Source organism: Lynx rufus, unplaced genomic scaffold (genome assembly GCF_022079265.1).
Source record: "Lynx rufus isolate CCGP_SWC_20201006 ecotype Redwood Valley unplaced genomic scaffold, mLynRuf1.p SCAF_2, whole genome shotgun sequence".
Classification (NCBI taxonomy): domain Eukaryota; kingdom Metazoa; phylum Chordata; class Mammalia; order Carnivora; family Felidae; genus Lynx; species Lynx rufus.
In genome coordinates, this window is record NW_025814834.1 from 119,940,011 (window position 1) to 119,957,481 (window position 17,471).

A 17,471-nucleotide genomic window follows, 5' to 3' on the forward strand; every position below is an offset into this window, starting at 1 on the left:
GTGGGTTGTGGCGGAGAGTATGCATGAAACACCGAGTGTGTTCTTTCCTTCACTCTGGTCACTGGGAGCACGGCAGCTGTCATGGATCAAGCGTGTGCTTCGCCTTGCCCGACCTAAAATGTCCCGTCACAGATGGAGCCGTGTAACCTGAATAACTGTAAAGTGCCAACAAGGGTGGCTGTCTTTTTGCCGGAAAGCAGCTTTCCGAGGTTGTCGTCATCCTTTTGTCTCTTCCCTTTCCTCCAGGCCTGCTCTGCGAAGAGAACATTGACGACTGTGCCGGCGGTCCCCACTGCCTTAACGGTGGTCAGTGTGTGGATAGGATTGGGGGCTACAGTTGCCGCTGCTTGCCCGGCTTTGCAGGAGAACGGTGTGAGGGGGACATCAACGAGTGCCTCTCCAACCCCTGCAGCTCTGAGGGCAGCCTGGACTGCATACAGCTGACCAACGACTACCTGTGTGTCTGCCGCAGTGCCTTCACTGGTGAGAGCCTCCCCGCCGCGCCCCCGTGCTCTGCCTCCGAGGGCCTTTGAGTGAGGAAATTGGGCTCTTAGGTCATGACCTAGACCCAAGTGAAGCTTTTCCTACGTCTGAAAAACTAGACCAGGTTAATTCAGAGGCTCAGTTTTGCCTTAGGTCTGTGCTTCATGGATGTTACAGTCCACCTCTGCCTTTTTTTTTCCCCCTAAGAGATGCTTTCTCTTTTGTTATACATTGATTATATCATACTGTAGCAGAAATATAAAAAAAGAAATAGAATGTTAGGAGTGGTTGAGCAAAAATCCATTTTTTATTTGGGATAAAAAACACATAACATGAAGTGTATCATCTTCACCATTTTTAAGTGCACAGTTGAGTGCTATTAAATACATTCACGCCGCCATGCTGCCATCACCAGATCCAGCCACAGAACTCTTTCATCTGAGGAAAATAACGTCTCGTGTTCAGAAACCTTACATCTACTCTGGTTTCATCACGCTGCCTCCCTTGGCATGTGATGACCTGGGTTACTGGTAGTCACTGCCACAGTGACCTTCTTTCCATCTCTGGAACCCAGAGAGGCTCAGGATCTTCTAGGTCACCTAAGGGGAGTAGGTCCACATGGGGATGTGTTTAAGCACAAATCAGTTCACGAGAGTACGTACTGCAAAGCTTCAGGGAATGATCTGCATAGCTGAGAGCTGACCAGGTCTCTTCTCAGGCTCTTCTCCAGAGAGAAGCCTTCTCAGGCTTCTCCAGGTCTCTTCTCAGGCTTCTTTTCTTCACACATTGTAAAGATGGCCAAGCTCTGCCTCAGAATAGGGGCTTGTCATAGGCACACGTTAGTTACTTCTGAAGATGGGCAGCTTGGTGACTTTGGGGGGACTAAAATAGTTTCTAACCGTGGCAGTGTCACCAGATACTCAGAAGTCTGCCTGGCATTTGTGGAGTCATTCTAAACCTTATGCTGTAGTAGTGTTCCTTGGGAGTCGGATAATAGGCTATAGCAGTCTGCTTAGTAATAATTTGGCAAGTTGGACTCTAGTACATTCAGAACCCATCTCTAGACTTTTAATTTTCAAGATATGTTACCTTTAAGAACTTTGGTAATTTATGAAGAATGGAGGGATTTTGCCTGGATGCAATATCAAAAGAGAAACCATCCATTATGAACATCATACGTATTGAGGCAATGCTGGACAGAAAGAGTATGAGCAGTCTCTCCACAGCCTCATATTAGCCACGATGTGCTTTGGAAGCCAGAGATGCAAAACTGGCTGCTGTTTCTTTCATTGTCTCTGGGGCTTCCTTTATCTGGAAACACTGAAAACACTTACAAAGAAAGGGGAAACAGATAAAGGAAGGACTGGAGACCACCTTGAATGAGGATCCCACCACCAGGAAGTAAGGTTAATGCATTTTCCACACTTGTGATTGAAAAGAATCCCTCAAGCTCATTGCTTGTAATTATTGTGGGATGCTGTTGCTGAGATGAGCACTGAGGGGCCGTCTGTCCCTGAGCCCCATGTCCATGTGATGGCTGCTCTCGGATAATGGCTGCTGCTGTGATTTGAAGAGACAAACACCCCCGTAATCCTTGCCTGTTAATTCTGGCTGGCCACAATTGTTACTATTTTAATTTCCTTTTATTTATTTTTTTAATGTTTATTCATTTATTTTGAGAGCACACACAGGCACGTGAACAAGGAAGGGAAGAGAGAGAGAGACAGAGAGAGACAGAGAGAGACAGAGAGAGAGAGAGAGAGAGAGAGAATCCCAGGCAGGCTCTGCACTGTCAGCATGGAGCCCTATCTGCAGCTCTACCCCCACGAACCGTGAGATCATGACCTGAGCTGAAATCAAGGGTCAGACGCTTAACTGACCGAGCCACCCAGGTGCCCCTAATTTCCTTTTAGAAGCCCCTCTTTGTAAGTGACTTCAGGCCACATGAGGCCCACCTCCTGCTGGGCCTCCAGGTGTTTCCCCCCCCCCCTTGATTTCAGTTGCTTAGTTCACTTTATCATACAGCAGTGGTCTCGAGATGCCATCTGTTTTAGAACTGTTTCTAGAAGAAATGAACTCTAGAAATATTAAGCTGTATTTTAAAGCAGTGCTGATCAAATTCCAGAAAGGCTAGGAAGTGATTGAAAAGAGATATTATGGATGAAAATTCTCTTAAGCCACAAATCAGCACTTGAATGCATTGGTCTGGTGTAGCCTCTTCTGTGAAGTTGACAGTTTTAACAAAATGCAGTGAACAGTTTTGGTAAATATTTCTTTTGGCTTGTGAAAGCTAAAGTTATCTTCAAAGGAAAAAAAAAAAAAGCTGAGATGTCCTTTTCTGTTTCTTTTGGTCAGATTAGAGAGATTTTTCACGACTATGCCCATCTTGTTTTGTGAGTCTCTTTGGGAATCTGTGCCTTGTGTACCTATTGTATAGGCAAGACAGAAGGGGTACTGGCCTGAGCCAGGGGTGAGCCAGTCACGTGGGGGTCCAGGGAGTGTTTCCCTCATCTTCTGTTCCTTTGGCCTTAGGACTGAGCTCACACCTCTTGTCCCATCCCTCACCCTTCGGCTAGCTCCCATCCCAGCAGCACTCTGCTCAGTATATTGCCTTTTAAAACTCCTTTTCATTTTCTGCTTTGAGGTCGTCACTGTGAAACTTTCGTCGATGTGTGTCCGCATATGCCTTGCCTGAATGGGGGGACTTGTGCTGTGGCCAGCAACATGCCCGATGGTTTCATTTGTCGTTGTCCCCCGGTAAGTGCCACGTTGCCTATCGAAGGGGCCTGCTCTCTTTCACACAGTATGGACAAAGCTGAGATTAAACCTGGTTTTTCCAAGCTCCTTCTGGAACTTTCTTGGTGGGGAGATTTCTTAATTTTAGCTCCTTCACCAAAAAGTGCTGGGGTTTCCCGTGTAAAAGCTATTAAGAAACTCCCGGAAACAGTGAACTCCCTGATCTGTGACTCAGTCTTCAGAAGCACTTAGAGAAATCCACAGGAAGCGGTGGAACGTTCCCATGAAAACAAGACTTGTGTCTCTGACCTCTGGGTCCTGTGCTGGGGGGTTGTCTTGCCCCCAGATTGGGGCAGAGTTGGTTGGGAATGCTGCTCCTTAGCAGGGACTATTTGGGAGCAAGCTGCCTATTACACTAGGAGGAAGCCTATTTTTAGCCGTTTGCTGTGCAAACTCTTTTGCCACTGCCAGAGGCTGAAACCCTCCCTAAAACAGAGATCACTATGTGTGAGGACAAACCAAAAGGAAACCTGTGCTGTCCCCTTGGCCTCACTGAACAGGAAGTATAGGAACAAAATGGCACAGATAGCCTGTGAGACTCCCCAGATTCCTGAAGTAACTTCTTCCACCATAAAGCCATTATATGAGTGGTCTAATGACGTTAAGGAAGGTGCTTATAGGTACAATGCCACCTCAGTCCCCCCCCATGCCCAGTGGACTTATTTTCTAGAAGTGAGCTCTTAAAGTGAGAGAAGTCTTCACTCATCCCGTGGGACCTCTTGAAGAGGCCTCTTCCTAGGACGCGGCACAGGAGGCTACATGGAGGGATCTTAGCCGTGTGCCTAGTCTTTATCTTTCTAGAGGTGGGGCAGAGAAGGGATTGGGAGGGAACACCGGGCCTGCTGTCCTCATCTGTTCACTAATCTCAACAGGGATTCTCCGGGGCAAGATGCCAGAGCAGCTGTGGACAAGTGAAGTGCAGGAGAGGGGAGCAGTGTGTGCACACGGCCTCAGGACCCCGCTGCTTCTGCCCCAACCCCCAGGACTGCGAGTCAGGCTGTGCCAGTAGCCCCTGCCAGCATGGGGGTAGCTGCTACCCTCAGCGCCAGCCTCCTTATTACTTCTGCCAGTGTTCTCCACCATTCTGGGGCAGCCACTGTGAGCTTTACACGGCCCCCACCAGCACCCCTCCTGCCACCTGTCTGAGCCAGTATTGTGCCGACAAAGCTCGGGACGGCGTCTGCGACGAGGCATGCAACAGCCATGCCTGCCAGTGGGATGGGGGTGACTGTTCCCTGACCATGGAGAACCCCTGGGCCAACTGCTCTTCCCCACTTCCCTGCTGGGATTACATCAACAACCAGTGTGATGAGCTGTGTAACACGGCCGAGTGCCTTTTTGACAACTTTGAATGCCAAGGGAACAGCAAGACGTGCAAGTAAGGGTCCAGGGGCCCCAGAAGCTGAGGGAGACTGTCACTAACACACCTCGGTTCCTCGTTCTTGCTCCTAACCACTCCAGGGCTTCAGCCCAAGCTGCCTCTGCTTTTCAGACTGGCGCCCCGAGGCCCTCTTCCGGGTGTCAGCCTTGCCCCGTCGCACGCTGCCCTGTGTTCTCCCTTGCTGACAGAGGTCCAGGAATGCTCATGCACAGCCACCCTCTCTCTGCCTCTCTCTGCCTTCTCACCTGCTGCTCTCACGACCTCCTAGGGGAAATAACTTTTGGAAGTGGTGTTACCCCACTCTCAGGCAGCCTCTCACATAACCTGCCTGCAGGATGGATGGAAAGGTCTGTACCTCTATCTGTTCACCCCATTCCTTTCCCTCAGACAGAGTTTCCCCTTCTAGACTTATGAGGAAGCATAAGCTAGACCAGGCCACTTAACCCTCCTCGTCGTCTCTGTGGCAGTTACAGGGTGCTTTATGGTTTACATAGCAACTTTCCTTTTAGCAATCCCATTTAATTTAACCCCAGTGAACTCTCAACAACCTTAATGAGGTGTAGGTACTGTTAACAGGTCTTTCACAGGTGAGGAAACTGAGACCTGGGAGGTTAGAGAACGTGCCAGAGCACATACAGCTGTTGCTGACTCCCAAGCTCTTTGTTGAGCCAGTGTGGCAGGTGATACCAATGGCATAACCACTATCAAGGGGTGAGAGTGAGGATGAAATAGTTTGTGCATCATTTAGGTTTGGGGACTCGATTTCCTTTTCCCAGTATTTGAAAGAGGCTGTACAGTTTAAATCTGGTATCTTGTCTGGGACACACCTCTCCCCACCTGCCTTCCAGAGCTAGGATTCAGTCTTGTTTGGGGAGGAAATGGGCCATATCGACAGGGTCCTCTGTGGAGCCCTGATGGCTCAGGGCTCTGTACCCGGTTCCTGGAGGCCCTTTTTTTTTTTTTTCCAAAAGCTCATTCTTACCGCAGCAGGGACAGCGGATAAAAAAAAAAAAAAAAAAAAAAAAAAAAAAAGGAAGCATGCACCTGGTTAATTTGTTTCAGGCATGCAGCTTTGCTTACAAAGCTGACTTACAAAGATTACCAGCTGCCTGGGCGGCTGTAAGCCCGTGCAGCATAGCGAGCACAGTGTTGTTTCTCCTTTGGAGGGTGCTCACATTGACTGGCATAGATGGATATGTACTCTGTGCTGTCAGGATGGGAGACTCAATGAGGGGACCTGATCTGGGCTACAGAAGATAGGCGGGAAAAGCCACAGTAGTTCCAGGCAGAAAACCAAATAGCACTGCAGTCTATTCTGAGCCCTTCCCTTGTTCTCCTCCTCTTCTGCCTCCCCCTGCCTAGGTATGACAAATACTGTGCAGACCACTTCAAAGACAACCACTGTGACCAGGGATGCAACAGTGAGGAGTGTGGCTGGGATGGGTTGGACTGTGCTGCTGACCGGCCGGAGAACCTGGCGGAGGGGACCCTGGTTATAGTGGTGCTCATGCCCCCAGAGCAGCTTCTCCAGGATGCCCGCAGCTTTTTGCGGGCACTGGGCACCCTGCTCCGTACCAACCTGCAGATTAAACGGGACTCCCAGGGGGTACTCATGGTCTACCCCTATTATGGTGAGAAGTCGGCTGCCATGAAGAAGCAGAGGATGATACGCAGGTCCCTTCCTGGTGACCAAGAACAGGAGGTGGTTGGGTAGGTTTTTGGTTTCTGAACTTCTTAAAGTTTATAAAGCTAAGTACTCTGACGCACAGAGGAAGTCATAACTGAACCTATAAGAATGCAGAGCTCAGGCAAGTAGAACAGCCACCAAGTACAGTAAACCCGTGATGCCAGTACGTATGTTTAAGGGTAAGGTTTTCCTTTGTCTTGGTATCCTGAAAGGCGGGCTGGAGCAAGCAGAAGGTGGGATGTCAGGACGGCCTCCTCAAATGCCAGAATGTGTAACCTTTTGCCAGGGTTGCCTCAAATCCCTTTACTACTGACCATTCTTTTTATGTTAATCATTGCGTTCTGTTCAAGGCCATGCATTTATAACAGAAGGCTCTCTGTAATAATCTTGAATTGTTCTGTCATTGCACCCCACTATTTGTTGCTGTATCCCACAAGTTTCAACTGTATAGCTACCTCAGATGCAGATGCAGAGACCACGGAGAATAGGGACCCACCCGCTTTACCCAGTGTCCTCCCTTTGACTTGCGTTGCCTAAGTCAGAAGGCACAAACTCAGCCAGACCAAGGAAGGTGAGACACAGTCCGGTGGGAACTCGTATTTAGGATCTAAAAGGACAGGATCTAATTTCTGAGATCTTTTGATGGCCTCATCACAGAGATAGGAGAGCCCAGTGCTGATGTGAGGAAGGAAGGCTCATGCAGTCCTTTCTAACTTCACTTGCTTGACTGGCACCCTCTGTTTTACTCACCATTTCCCCTTGGCATCCTACAGCTCTAAGGTGTTTCTGGAAATTGACAACCGCCAGTGTGTTCAAGATTCAGACCAGTGTTTCAAGAACACGGATGCAGCAGCAGCTCTTCTGGCCTCTCACGCCATTCAGGGGACCTTGTCCTACCCTCTTGTGTCCGTCGTCAGTGAGTAGCACTGGTGTTAAAGGAAGATTTTGGGGCAGGGGAGACGTCACTTGGGGCCAGTGAGAAAAGGGCACACTTTTCAGTGTGCAGCTCTGTTTTTCAGTGCCAGTGAGGTCAATCAGTCAATGCCCTCTAAATGAATTTTATGCGAAGATTGAGAGGTTTATTCAGCACATTCCCTGTCTCCCTGCACTTCCAGGTGAATCTCTGACTTCAAAAGGTACTCAGCTTCTCTATCTACTTGCTGTTGCCGTTGTCATTATCCTGTTTATTATCTTGCTGGGAGTTATCATGGCAAAACGAAAGCGTAAGCATGGCTCCCTCTGGCTGCCTGAAGGTTTCACCCTTCGCCGAGACTCCAGCAATCACAAGCGCCGTGAGCCAGTGGGACAGGATGCCGTGGGGCTGAAGTAAGACGGTTTGCCAACACGCCACTATTCACAGTAGTAATAGCAGGGATAGAGGAGAAAGGAAATCTTGTTGAATTATGATTTTAAATTTCGAGCTCTGGCCACACCACATTGTCACACCTAACCATGATTCTGAGTGCCTGCTGAGCGACTATGAACTAACAGAGTCTGGATGCTTCTATTCTGTATATATTAAAGCAGTGGTGCTTGGCTTGTATGTTGAGGCACCCTTTTGTTGTAAGCTCTTGATCCACAGGAAAGGAAAAGATGTTTACTCGGGCAGTGGGATGGAAAATACTGCCCATCCTTTGTGGGCCAAGGCTCCTGAAAGTCTTTGAGGATAGGCATGGAAAAAGTATTGAAAACCACTATATGAGTTTATGACATAACCTCTGCTCTTGTTTTTCCCCTTCATAATCTTGTCCTATCAGAAATCTCTCAGTGCAAGTCTCAGAGGCTAACCTAATTGGTTCTGGAACAAGTGAACATTGGGTTGATGATGAAGGGCCCCAGCCAAAGAAAGCCAAGGTAAGCTGGCCATGGTAGATCCACTATTATCAGCCACTATCTGGTCACATCAAATTTCTGTCCTTTGCTATCTAGAGTCTCCTGAATGGGTGAAAAGGGTGATAGTCTTTATGTGCTGCCCAGGCAATGGCTACCCCAGGTTGTCATGAAAGGCAAGAATCATTAGGTCATTGATGACCTTGGGTTACCTCCATATGTGTTTCAGTAAGAACTCTTTAGAGGCGCCTGGGTGGCTCAGTCAGTTAAGCATCTGACTCTTGATTTCAGCTCAGGTCATGATCTCATGGAGTTTGAACCCCACATCGGGCTCTATGCTGGCGGTGTGGAGTCTGCTTGGGAGTCTCTCTCTCACTTTCTCTCTGCCCCTGCCCCATTTGCATGCGCGTGCTCTCTCTCTCTCTCTCTCTCTGTCTCTCTAAATAAAAAAATAAATAAACCTAAAAAAATAACTCTTTATTAAAAATAATGAAACAAACATGATTCCTTCCTTAAGAATCATGCTAATGGTAGCTGAATAAGGAATGATGTGTGTAAATAGCAGTTTCCTTTATGACTAGCTCTCCCCCTTATCTTCTCTGGATACTCCCCCTTCAGGAAGGAAGAAAGCCAATGACCATTGAGTTTGGAGGTTCTGCATCTTGAGCGCAGGAAACTAGAACCATAAAGTAAAAGGTAGATTGGGCTGAAGCTGATGTGAAAAGGGAGACAGTCCATCCATAGCTATACATGGCTGGGATATGCATATATCCATGAGTATTCTAAAGCAGCTTGAGGGGATGAATGCTTGAGGAATATAGACATGCAGTACAGCATGATGGTTCAGAACATTGCTTAGTTACAATCAGAACTGGATTCAAGTCCAAAACTCTGCTAGTTAGTAGCTGGAAAACTTAACCTCTTTGTACCTCATTATCCTTATCTGTAAAATAGGGAGTTGTTTCAAAGATTAAATATATATGTGTGAAGCATCTTACCCATTTTCTATCATGTAGTAAATATTCAATAAAAGGTAGCTGCCTTTTAAATTATAGTAATAGTTACTGCCCAGCAAATATTTTCTTGGGTGTTTGCTATGTGCTGGGCATTGTATTAAGTACAGGGAGGTGGTATTGAACAAGGCTTGTTTCCTGTTCTCATGAACCTTACCTTCTCGTGGTAGAGACTGTTATATAGTGCCTTGTGAGCACTTAACACAGAGTCAGTTAAGTAGAGGTAAGCAGAGGGTATTTTCGAACCCACAAGAGGAATTAAAGTCCCGTTGTATTTGAAGGGTAGGTAGGAGTTAGTCAGACAAAGAATTGGGAAAAGATACGGCAGGCACAGGGGACAACCCAGGCAGAAGTCCAGAAGCAAGGAAATGGTGTTTTGGGGATCTGTATCTAGATAGCGTATTTGGTAGGTGAAATAGATGGTATATTAAGGCTGAAGCCTGGAGTTTGGAATGGGGAGGTCGGGAGAGTGGTACAGATGGCACAGGAGAGGGTGACAGGAATCACATCCGGCAGCAGCAGGAAGGCAGTGTGGATGACACCCTGGCAGGTAGAATAGGAGGAGACTACAACTGCCTCCTTGTCCGCAGCTCCTAATGGTGGGCCAGGTCAACACAGAGCGTTGTTTTCTTGTCAGGCTGAAGATGAGGCTTTGCTCTCAGAAGAAGATGATGCCATTGATCGACGTCCATGGACACAGCAGCACCTTGAGGCTGCAGATATCCGCAGGACGCCATCGCTGGCACTCACTCCTCCACAGGCAGAGCAGGAGGTGGATGTGTTGGATGTGAATGTCCGTGGCCCAGGTCAGCACACACCCGCTTTCCAAACCTGCCCTGCCTGCCCTTGGCTCTGTGATGTGCCTCGGTGATCTGCCCCCTGCCAATTGCACAGACTAAATTAGCATGAGGAAATGAACACTTACGGAATACAGACATGCAGAACATGTAAACTTCTGTAAGAAGAGGGAAGGATTTTATATTGCCTCACCTACAGCATGCTTGGGAATAGATAGGCTGATTACATGGGAAAGAGTTTAGTGGGATAGAGAAATAATATCCCAAAGCAGAAGGATAGAAAATTACTTTAATTGATACCTTAGTGCATATTATTGTTAATACTGGATATTTTTAAATGTTGCCCGATTTAAAATAACATAGCACTTAGGAACTCAAACAGGAAGGCTTGCTTAACTTAGAGAAGAGCCCTAGCTTAAAAACACTCTTATTTTCCCATAAAGGGCATTATCTATCAGAGGAAAAACAGGTGGCAAATGTAAAACGAATTGCCCATTACCACAAGAAGCTCAGAGGGTTTTTTCCCCATAAGAATAACTTTATTCAAACAGAACGCTTCCAGCCACTGGGTTCATTGAACATTAATGTCCTTCTCCTCCTTAAATATTTTTTGGAAAATTCCGTTCTTATAGATGGGTGCACCCCACTGATGCTGGCTTCCCTCCGAGGAGGCAGCTCAGATATGAGTGATGAAGATGAAGATGGAGAGGACTCTTCTGCCAACATCATCACAGACTTGGTCTACCAGGGTGCCAGCCTGCAGGCCCAGACAGACCGGACTGGTGAGATGGCTCTGCACCTTGCAGCGCGCTACTCAAGGGCTGATGCCGCCAAGCGTCTCCTGGATGCAGGTGCAGACGCCAACGCCCAGGACAACATGGGCCGCTGCCCTCTCCATGCTGCAGTGGCAGCTGATGCCCAGGGGGTCTTCCAGGTAAAGAACAGAGCTGATTCCCTATAGATCTATAATGGTTTCTCTTTGCTAAGGCACTTAATACCCAATTATGCTCCTTCGGTAATTCTCTGAGAAAATAGGGCGGATGGTGGATCTGGTGGATCCAGGATGGTGGAGTCCTGCTTGTCGGATGGGAAAGCAGGAAAAGAGCAGCAGAAAACTGACCTAACCAGAACAGCCAGGTAGCGACAGAGCTTACAGCAGATCCCACCAGTTTTCTGATTCTTCATCGCTGTTCATTTTGATGTGCCAAATGCCTCCCAAATGAATAGATCAGATGGGAGTGATACCTGTTATGAAGTTCTTGACTAGTATCAGCTTCTCCCTGTAGATTTATCTGGCCATATGGGCTGCTCCTTGGTGTTTTTTTTTGACATGAATTCACTGTGTATTCCTTTTATTTTACCCTTGTGAGGAAACTGGAAGCATTCTGATTAATCTTAAACTGTATACACCACAACTGAGGTTATGATATTTTCCCACTTACTCCTTTCTTTAGAAAGCAAAAGACATCACTCTCCATGAGATGGCGTCCCCTAGCACCCTTTGTTCCTTCATTCATTCATGCATTCATTCAGCATTTATTGATTGAGGATGATAGAATCATGGGCACAAAGACAACAAGCATTCCCTGCCCTCCAGGAACTTACAGGGTTGCCTCAGCTCTGATGCTCTTGTTTCTTCTTTTAACTTCATTATTTTCTTTTATCTAGTTGACTGTCTTTTCTGTACTTTCTCATCTTGTAGATTCTGATCCGCAACCGAGTAACTGATCTGGACGCCAGGATGAACGATGGCACTACACCACTGATCCTGGCCGCCCGCCTGGCTGTGGAGGGAATGGTGGCAGAACTGATCAACTGCCAAGCAGATGTGAATGCAGTAGACGACCATGGTAGGGCCGAGAGGCAGGGAGCCAGATTCTCGCCTGCAAAGCATGCCTCTAAGGGGGAAAATCATTATGTGATCTTTAAAGAACCATCTCAGATTTGAATCCAATGAAATTATATCATTCATTTATTCTTCTTTCAACATTTTAAGTCCAGAGAACTAAGCCAGTGGGAAGTCCATAGGCGAAGATAGGAAGGGATTTTTAGTGAGGGTTTTTGGAACCCAAAGCCAGTCTATGAAACGCTTGCCTCTGTAGGTTCCACTCTGGATATGAGGACTAGTGAGCTTGTCCTCACTAGGGAGGGATTATGAGCAACATCTTAAATAGACATTCTGGTGTGATAAGTAGATAGATTATTGTCCTCGGTATGGGATTCTACCATGTGGAAGACGTGGGTACCCTAGACAAATGATCTTTTTACCTACATGTCTTTCTAATGCTAGGCAGCCTGTATTAAAGTATTTCTAGAACAGGAAAAGGAAGATAATACTTTGGTTTTTTTCCACAGGCTGTCACTGACAACTGGCTTGCTTCTCTCTGGGAAGTTCAAGGTTTCCTTATATAAGTCATGATGCTTCCTTATACTGGGAAGAGGACATGTTCCTCTACTCTGTCTGCTTATAAAAATGTTTCTCCCTGCAGGAAAATCCGCTCTTCACTGGGCAGCTGCTGTCAATAACGTGGAGGCAACCCTTTTGCTGTTGAAAAACGGGGCCAACCGAGACATGCAAGACAACAAGGTACAGTCTGGGCAGACCTAGCAGTGCCTCAGATTACGAAGCCTTCCCTTTTCTCCTATAGCTCCTCTTGTGATGAGTATAGACAAAGAGGGAGGCAGCGTGGACAACAGCTGGATCCAAAGAGTTTGAGGGGAAGGTATGGGGTTATCCAGGGATGTGTCAGGAGGCGAGTCCTCTGCCTACGCAGTACTCAGTCTGGATCAGGCTGTCCTGTAAATAACTTCAGTGTAGCCTTTTCTGCCTTTCTCTTTGACGTCGTCCTTTCTCCTGTTCTCTGTTCTCTTCATGCTCACTTGCTTTTCTCTTGTTCTTATTCATTTTCTTTGCTGTGGCTCTTGTTTTCTGTTCTTGGACACCATGGTATTTTCCTGGTTGCTTTTCTTCCTCTGGGTTTTGGGTCATACTTCTCTTCTCTTGTGTATTTCCTCTTTTCTCTAATTTTAATTCTTTCTTAAACATGTTTTGTTTCCTATTGCTTCTGCTTCCCCTTATTTTTCTGCTTTAGGTTCTTGCCCTCCTACTTCTCTTATTTCTAAGAAGTCCTTTTCCTCTTAGAACCCTATTTTGATAAGCTCAGTCCTCTTTTAAGCAAATCTCTGGCTCAGGAGAATGCTTTATTTCACACATTCCCAACTAAGGAGACATCACCCTCAATGGGGCAAAATTGATTGTTGAGGAAGGGTAGAATGATCTTACTCTTTTTGTGTATAAAACTACAGATATATGGGGCACCTGGGTGGCTCGGTCAGGTAAGCGTCCAACTCTTGGTTTCAGCTCAGGTCATGAACTCACTGTTCATGAGTTTGAGCACTACGTTGGGCTCCATGCTGACAGCACACAGCCTGCTTGGGATTCTCTGTCTCCCTCTCTCTCTGCCCTGCCCCCCACCCAATCTTTCAAAATAAATAAATTTTTATTTATTTATATCTTTTTAATTATCTTTTTTACATTTATTTATTTTTGAGAGACAGAGAGACAGAGCACTAGTCGGGGAGGGATAGAGAGAGGAAGACACAGAATCCTAAGCAGGCTCCAGGCTCTGAGCTGTCAGCACAGAGCCCGACGCAGGGCCCAAACTCACAAACCATGAGATCATGACCTGAGCCGAAGTCAGACACTTAACTGACTGACCCACTCAGGCGCCCCATAAAAAAAAATTTTTTTTTTTAAGCTACAGATATACATTCAGTACCTAGGTAGATAGACATTTTATCTGTGCTAGTAAAATTTCATATGGGGAGGCAGTTAGGGAAATAATGTCTAAGGGGTTGATAATAACAAAAAGTTTGAGAAACACTGACATATGATCAAGGGTGTTACTAATTTTCATGTGCTATGTGGGTCTTTTCTGTAGGAAGAGACACCTCTGTTTCTTGCTGCCCGGGAGGGAAGCTATGAAGCAGCCAAGATCCTGTTAGACCATTTTGCCAATCGGGATATCACAGACCACATGGATCGTCTTCCCCGGGATGTGGCTCGGGACCGCATGCACCATGACATCGTGCGCCTCCTAGACGAGTACAATGTGACACCGAGCCCTCCAGGCACTGTGCTGACTTCTGCCCTCTCACCTGTCATCTGTGGGCCCAACAGATCTTTCCTCAGCCTAAAGCACACCCCAATGGGCAAGAAGCCTAGACGGCCCAATACCAAGAGTGCCATGCCCACTAGCCTCCCTAACCTTGCCAAGGAGGCCAAGGATGCCAAGGGTAGTAGGAGGAAGAAGTCTCTGAGTGACAAGGGTCAGCTGTCTGAGAGTTCAGTGACTTTATCCCCAGTTGATTCCTTAGAGTCTCCTCACACATATGTTTCTGACACCACATCCTCTCCAATGATTACATCCCCTGGAATCTTACAGGCCTCACCCAACCCTATGTTGGCCACTGCTGCACCCCCTGCCCCAGTCCATGCACAGCATGCACTGTCTTTCTCTAACCTGCATGAAATGCAGCCTTTGGCTCACGGGGCCAACACTGTGCTTCCCTCAGTGAGCCAGCTGCTATCCCACCACCACATTGTTCCCCCAGGCAGTGGCAGTACGGGGAGCTTGGGCAGGCTCCATCCAGTCACTGTTCCAGCAGATTGGATGAACCGCATGGAGATGAATGAGACCCAGTACAATGAGATGTTTAGTATGGTTCTGGCTCCAGCTGAGGGCACGCACCCTGGCATAGCTCCCCAGAGCAGACCACCTGAAGGGAAGCATATAACTACCCCTCGGGAGCCCTTGCCCCCCATTGTGACTTTCCAGCTAATCCCCAAAGGCAGTATCTCCCAACCAGCAGGGACTCCCCAGCCTCAGTCCAACTGCCCCCCACCTGTTGCAGGCCCTGTGCCCACCATGTACCAGATTCCAGAAATGGCTCGTTTGCCTAATATGGCTTTTCCCACTGCCATGATGCCCCAGCAGGATGGGCAGGTTGCTCAGACCATTCTCCCAGCCTATCATCCTTTCCCAGCCTCTGTGGGCAAGTATCCCACACCACCTTCACAGCATAGTTATGCTTCCTCAAATGCTGCTGAGCGAACACCCAGTCACAGTGGTCACCTCCAGGGTGAGCATCCCTACCTGACACCATCCCCAGAGTCTCCTGACCAGTGGTCAAGTTCATCACCCCACTCTGCTTCTGACTGGTCAGATGTGACCACCAGCCCTACCCCTGGGAGTGCTGGAGGAGGTCAGCGGGGACCTGGAACACACATGTCTGAGCCACCGCGCAGCAACATGCAGGTGTATGCATGAAAAAGTCTGCCTCCAGTGTAGGGACAGAACTGCCTATTGTAAATGCTGCTGAGGAACAAATGAAGGTCATCCGGGAGAGAAATGAAGAAATCTCTGGAATCAGCTTCTGGAAGCAGGAGGAAGAAGATGCTTTTATCTTTTAGATAATGCAAGAAGCAATTTTGTCAGCTTCACTGGGTATCTGCAGGATTTGGGGTGGGAGGAACATGGTTCCTTTCAGTCTCTTACCCATCAAGCCAAGTTTGTGGAAACTCAAGATGAATACAAGACTTGGGGCCACGTTTACTCTTTTCTCTTTGGAGAAAAGAATGGATGCCTGTTGTAGCCCAGACATTCTTGCAGCCTGGACTGCATTTTAAGCCCTGGGGGCTTCTGCCATATCCATGAGAAGATTTTACGTACAGTCCTGTTGGGAATTGTACCTTGGAATTCTGCCCAAGTTGACTTATCTCATCTTCTCTTACTTGGAAATTCTTCTGACTTCATTTGGTGCTTTAATTTTTGCACCTCTCTGTGGTTGTACTCCCCCCACACCCCCAGCATGGTATAGGGCAATGTGCTTTTAATCATTCCTGCTCTGAAAAGCAATTTCAGCCTCCTTTCCCCTCTTCTCCCAGTGTCCCCAGGAATATCACAGGGTTTGCTTCGGTTATGGTTCTCAGCATACACATTTCAAGTATGTTTCTTTAGAAAACAGATTCATTGCAGTCTCCTACATAATGTCATTCCTAGAAGAGGAAGGGGAGCAAGACATTTTTCTTTGAACCCATTTTGGAGACAGAAGTCCTTTTCAAGAGACTGCACCTTAGTTCTCTTGCCTGCATGCAGGGCTTTACGTAAACCTTACCAGGAAGAAGGATAAGAATTGGTTGTTTTCCCATTTGTGGGCCTAGTCAGTGGGAAGTTTTATCATTGGCAGTGCAGGTACTATGAGCCCCTTAAAACAAATAAACAAACAAGAAACAGACAAAGATGTGGAATGTTGGAATGACCAAGAGATAAGCTAACTCATGTGAGAAGTGGTTATCCACTAACAAGTCCCTTTCCTTCTCTCCCAGCATTCCATTGACGGCCTGTGCAAAACACATTTGTTCCCAGATCGCAGAACCCCTGGCCTACTTCACTCACTCATCCAGCTGGGAAAGCTAGCCTTAGTTGTTGAGACTTTCCTTCCATAGAAGAAAATGTCTCAAACGATGCTTCCTCGCCACTCAGAGCTGAACTCTGTTTGGCTCGAGGGACCCCGTGCCAGCCGGGTTCCTTTTGCGGAGGGATTGCAGTCTCTGCTTCCTGAGGCTGTTTCTGACCGCAGGCCTGCTCACCAGCCCTTCACTGTGCGTGCAGTCTGAGTTATCGGTGCACCCAAGTAGGTTCTCACCGAACACATGGATTTTTCTGTGTTCAAGTGCAGGAAATAGAAAGCTAACGTAGTTTTCTGGGATCCAAGCCAGCCCTGTACAAAGGTTGGAACTATGAGGCAGCCTTTGCTATTTTTTGCTACCATTCCTTTTGTTTTGAGGCAGTCGTGGCGTTCCCTTTCAGGCAACTAACATAGAAACTTACTGTGGACATTTTCCTTTCCCTGAGTTGCCTTGTAGATAATGATGGACAATTAAAGACTGTCTTTGTCATTCTCATGCTCAGATTATGGTTATATTTTACTTGAGTCGGCTCTCTGTATTTGTGGTCTTGGCACCTTCTGTGACACTCTGTCAAGGGCAGAAGCATTCTAGTCAACACTAGAAATAGGAATATCGTTTTCTTCCTCTTGTCCCTGAGTCATCCAATAGTGGATCCTGTGGCCACACTGTCATCTCTGCCCGGTGCTGTGATGTCATGACACCTGGGAAACTAGTTCTGCTGGGGCATTTTGTAGATAATAACAGGTGAATTGCCTACTCTGTTTGAATGGTAGTCTTCATTACTGCCTTGGCTAGGGGTACCCGTCAGAGCATTCCACTTAACGTGATTTATCTGTTTGTGGCCCCGTATGGAACCCCTGAGTGTCTGTTAGCATGGCAGTCTACAATTTTTTTTTTTTTTAGTCCTGCCCAAGCTCATCAACAGAAATAATTAGTACTGCCCCAGCAAACTGTATTCTCTCACGTGGCAACTCTTGCCAGCCCTTTCATAGCAGGTAACATTTTATCTTCT

At 47.2% G+C, this 17,471-nt stretch overlaps 1 protein-coding gene across 2 annotated transcripts in view; it reads left to right on the top strand.

Annotated features, from left to right (window-relative positions):
• The window catches only part of NOTCH2 (notch receptor 2), a 162,588-nt gene extending 145,628 nt beyond the window's left edge, over positions 1-16,960 (top strand). For both annotated transcript variants that reach the window (XM_047086030.1, XM_047086031.1), the window contains exons 23-34: positions 247-483; positions 3,128-3,240; positions 4,152-4,657; positions 6,023-6,370; positions 7,121-7,263; positions 7,463-7,673; positions 8,105-8,201; positions 9,828-9,996; positions 10,620-10,921; positions 11,690-11,837; positions 12,477-12,574; positions 13,929-16,960. In XM_047086030.1, the coding sequence (XP_046941986.1) occupies positions 247-483; positions 3,128-3,240; positions 4,152-4,657; positions 6,023-6,370; positions 7,121-7,263; positions 7,463-7,673; positions 8,105-8,201; positions 9,828-9,996; positions 10,620-10,921; positions 11,690-11,837; positions 12,477-12,574; positions 13,929-15,317 (3,761 nt within the window). In that variant the 3' untranslated portion in view covers positions 15,318-16,960. The remainder of the gene's footprint in view (positions 1-246; positions 484-3,127; positions 3,241-4,151; positions 4,658-6,022; positions 6,371-7,120; positions 7,264-7,462; positions 7,674-8,104; positions 8,202-9,827; positions 9,997-10,619; positions 10,922-11,689; positions 11,838-12,476; positions 12,575-13,928) is intronic.
• The last annotated feature ends 511 nt before the right edge of the window (positions 16,961-17,471 follow it).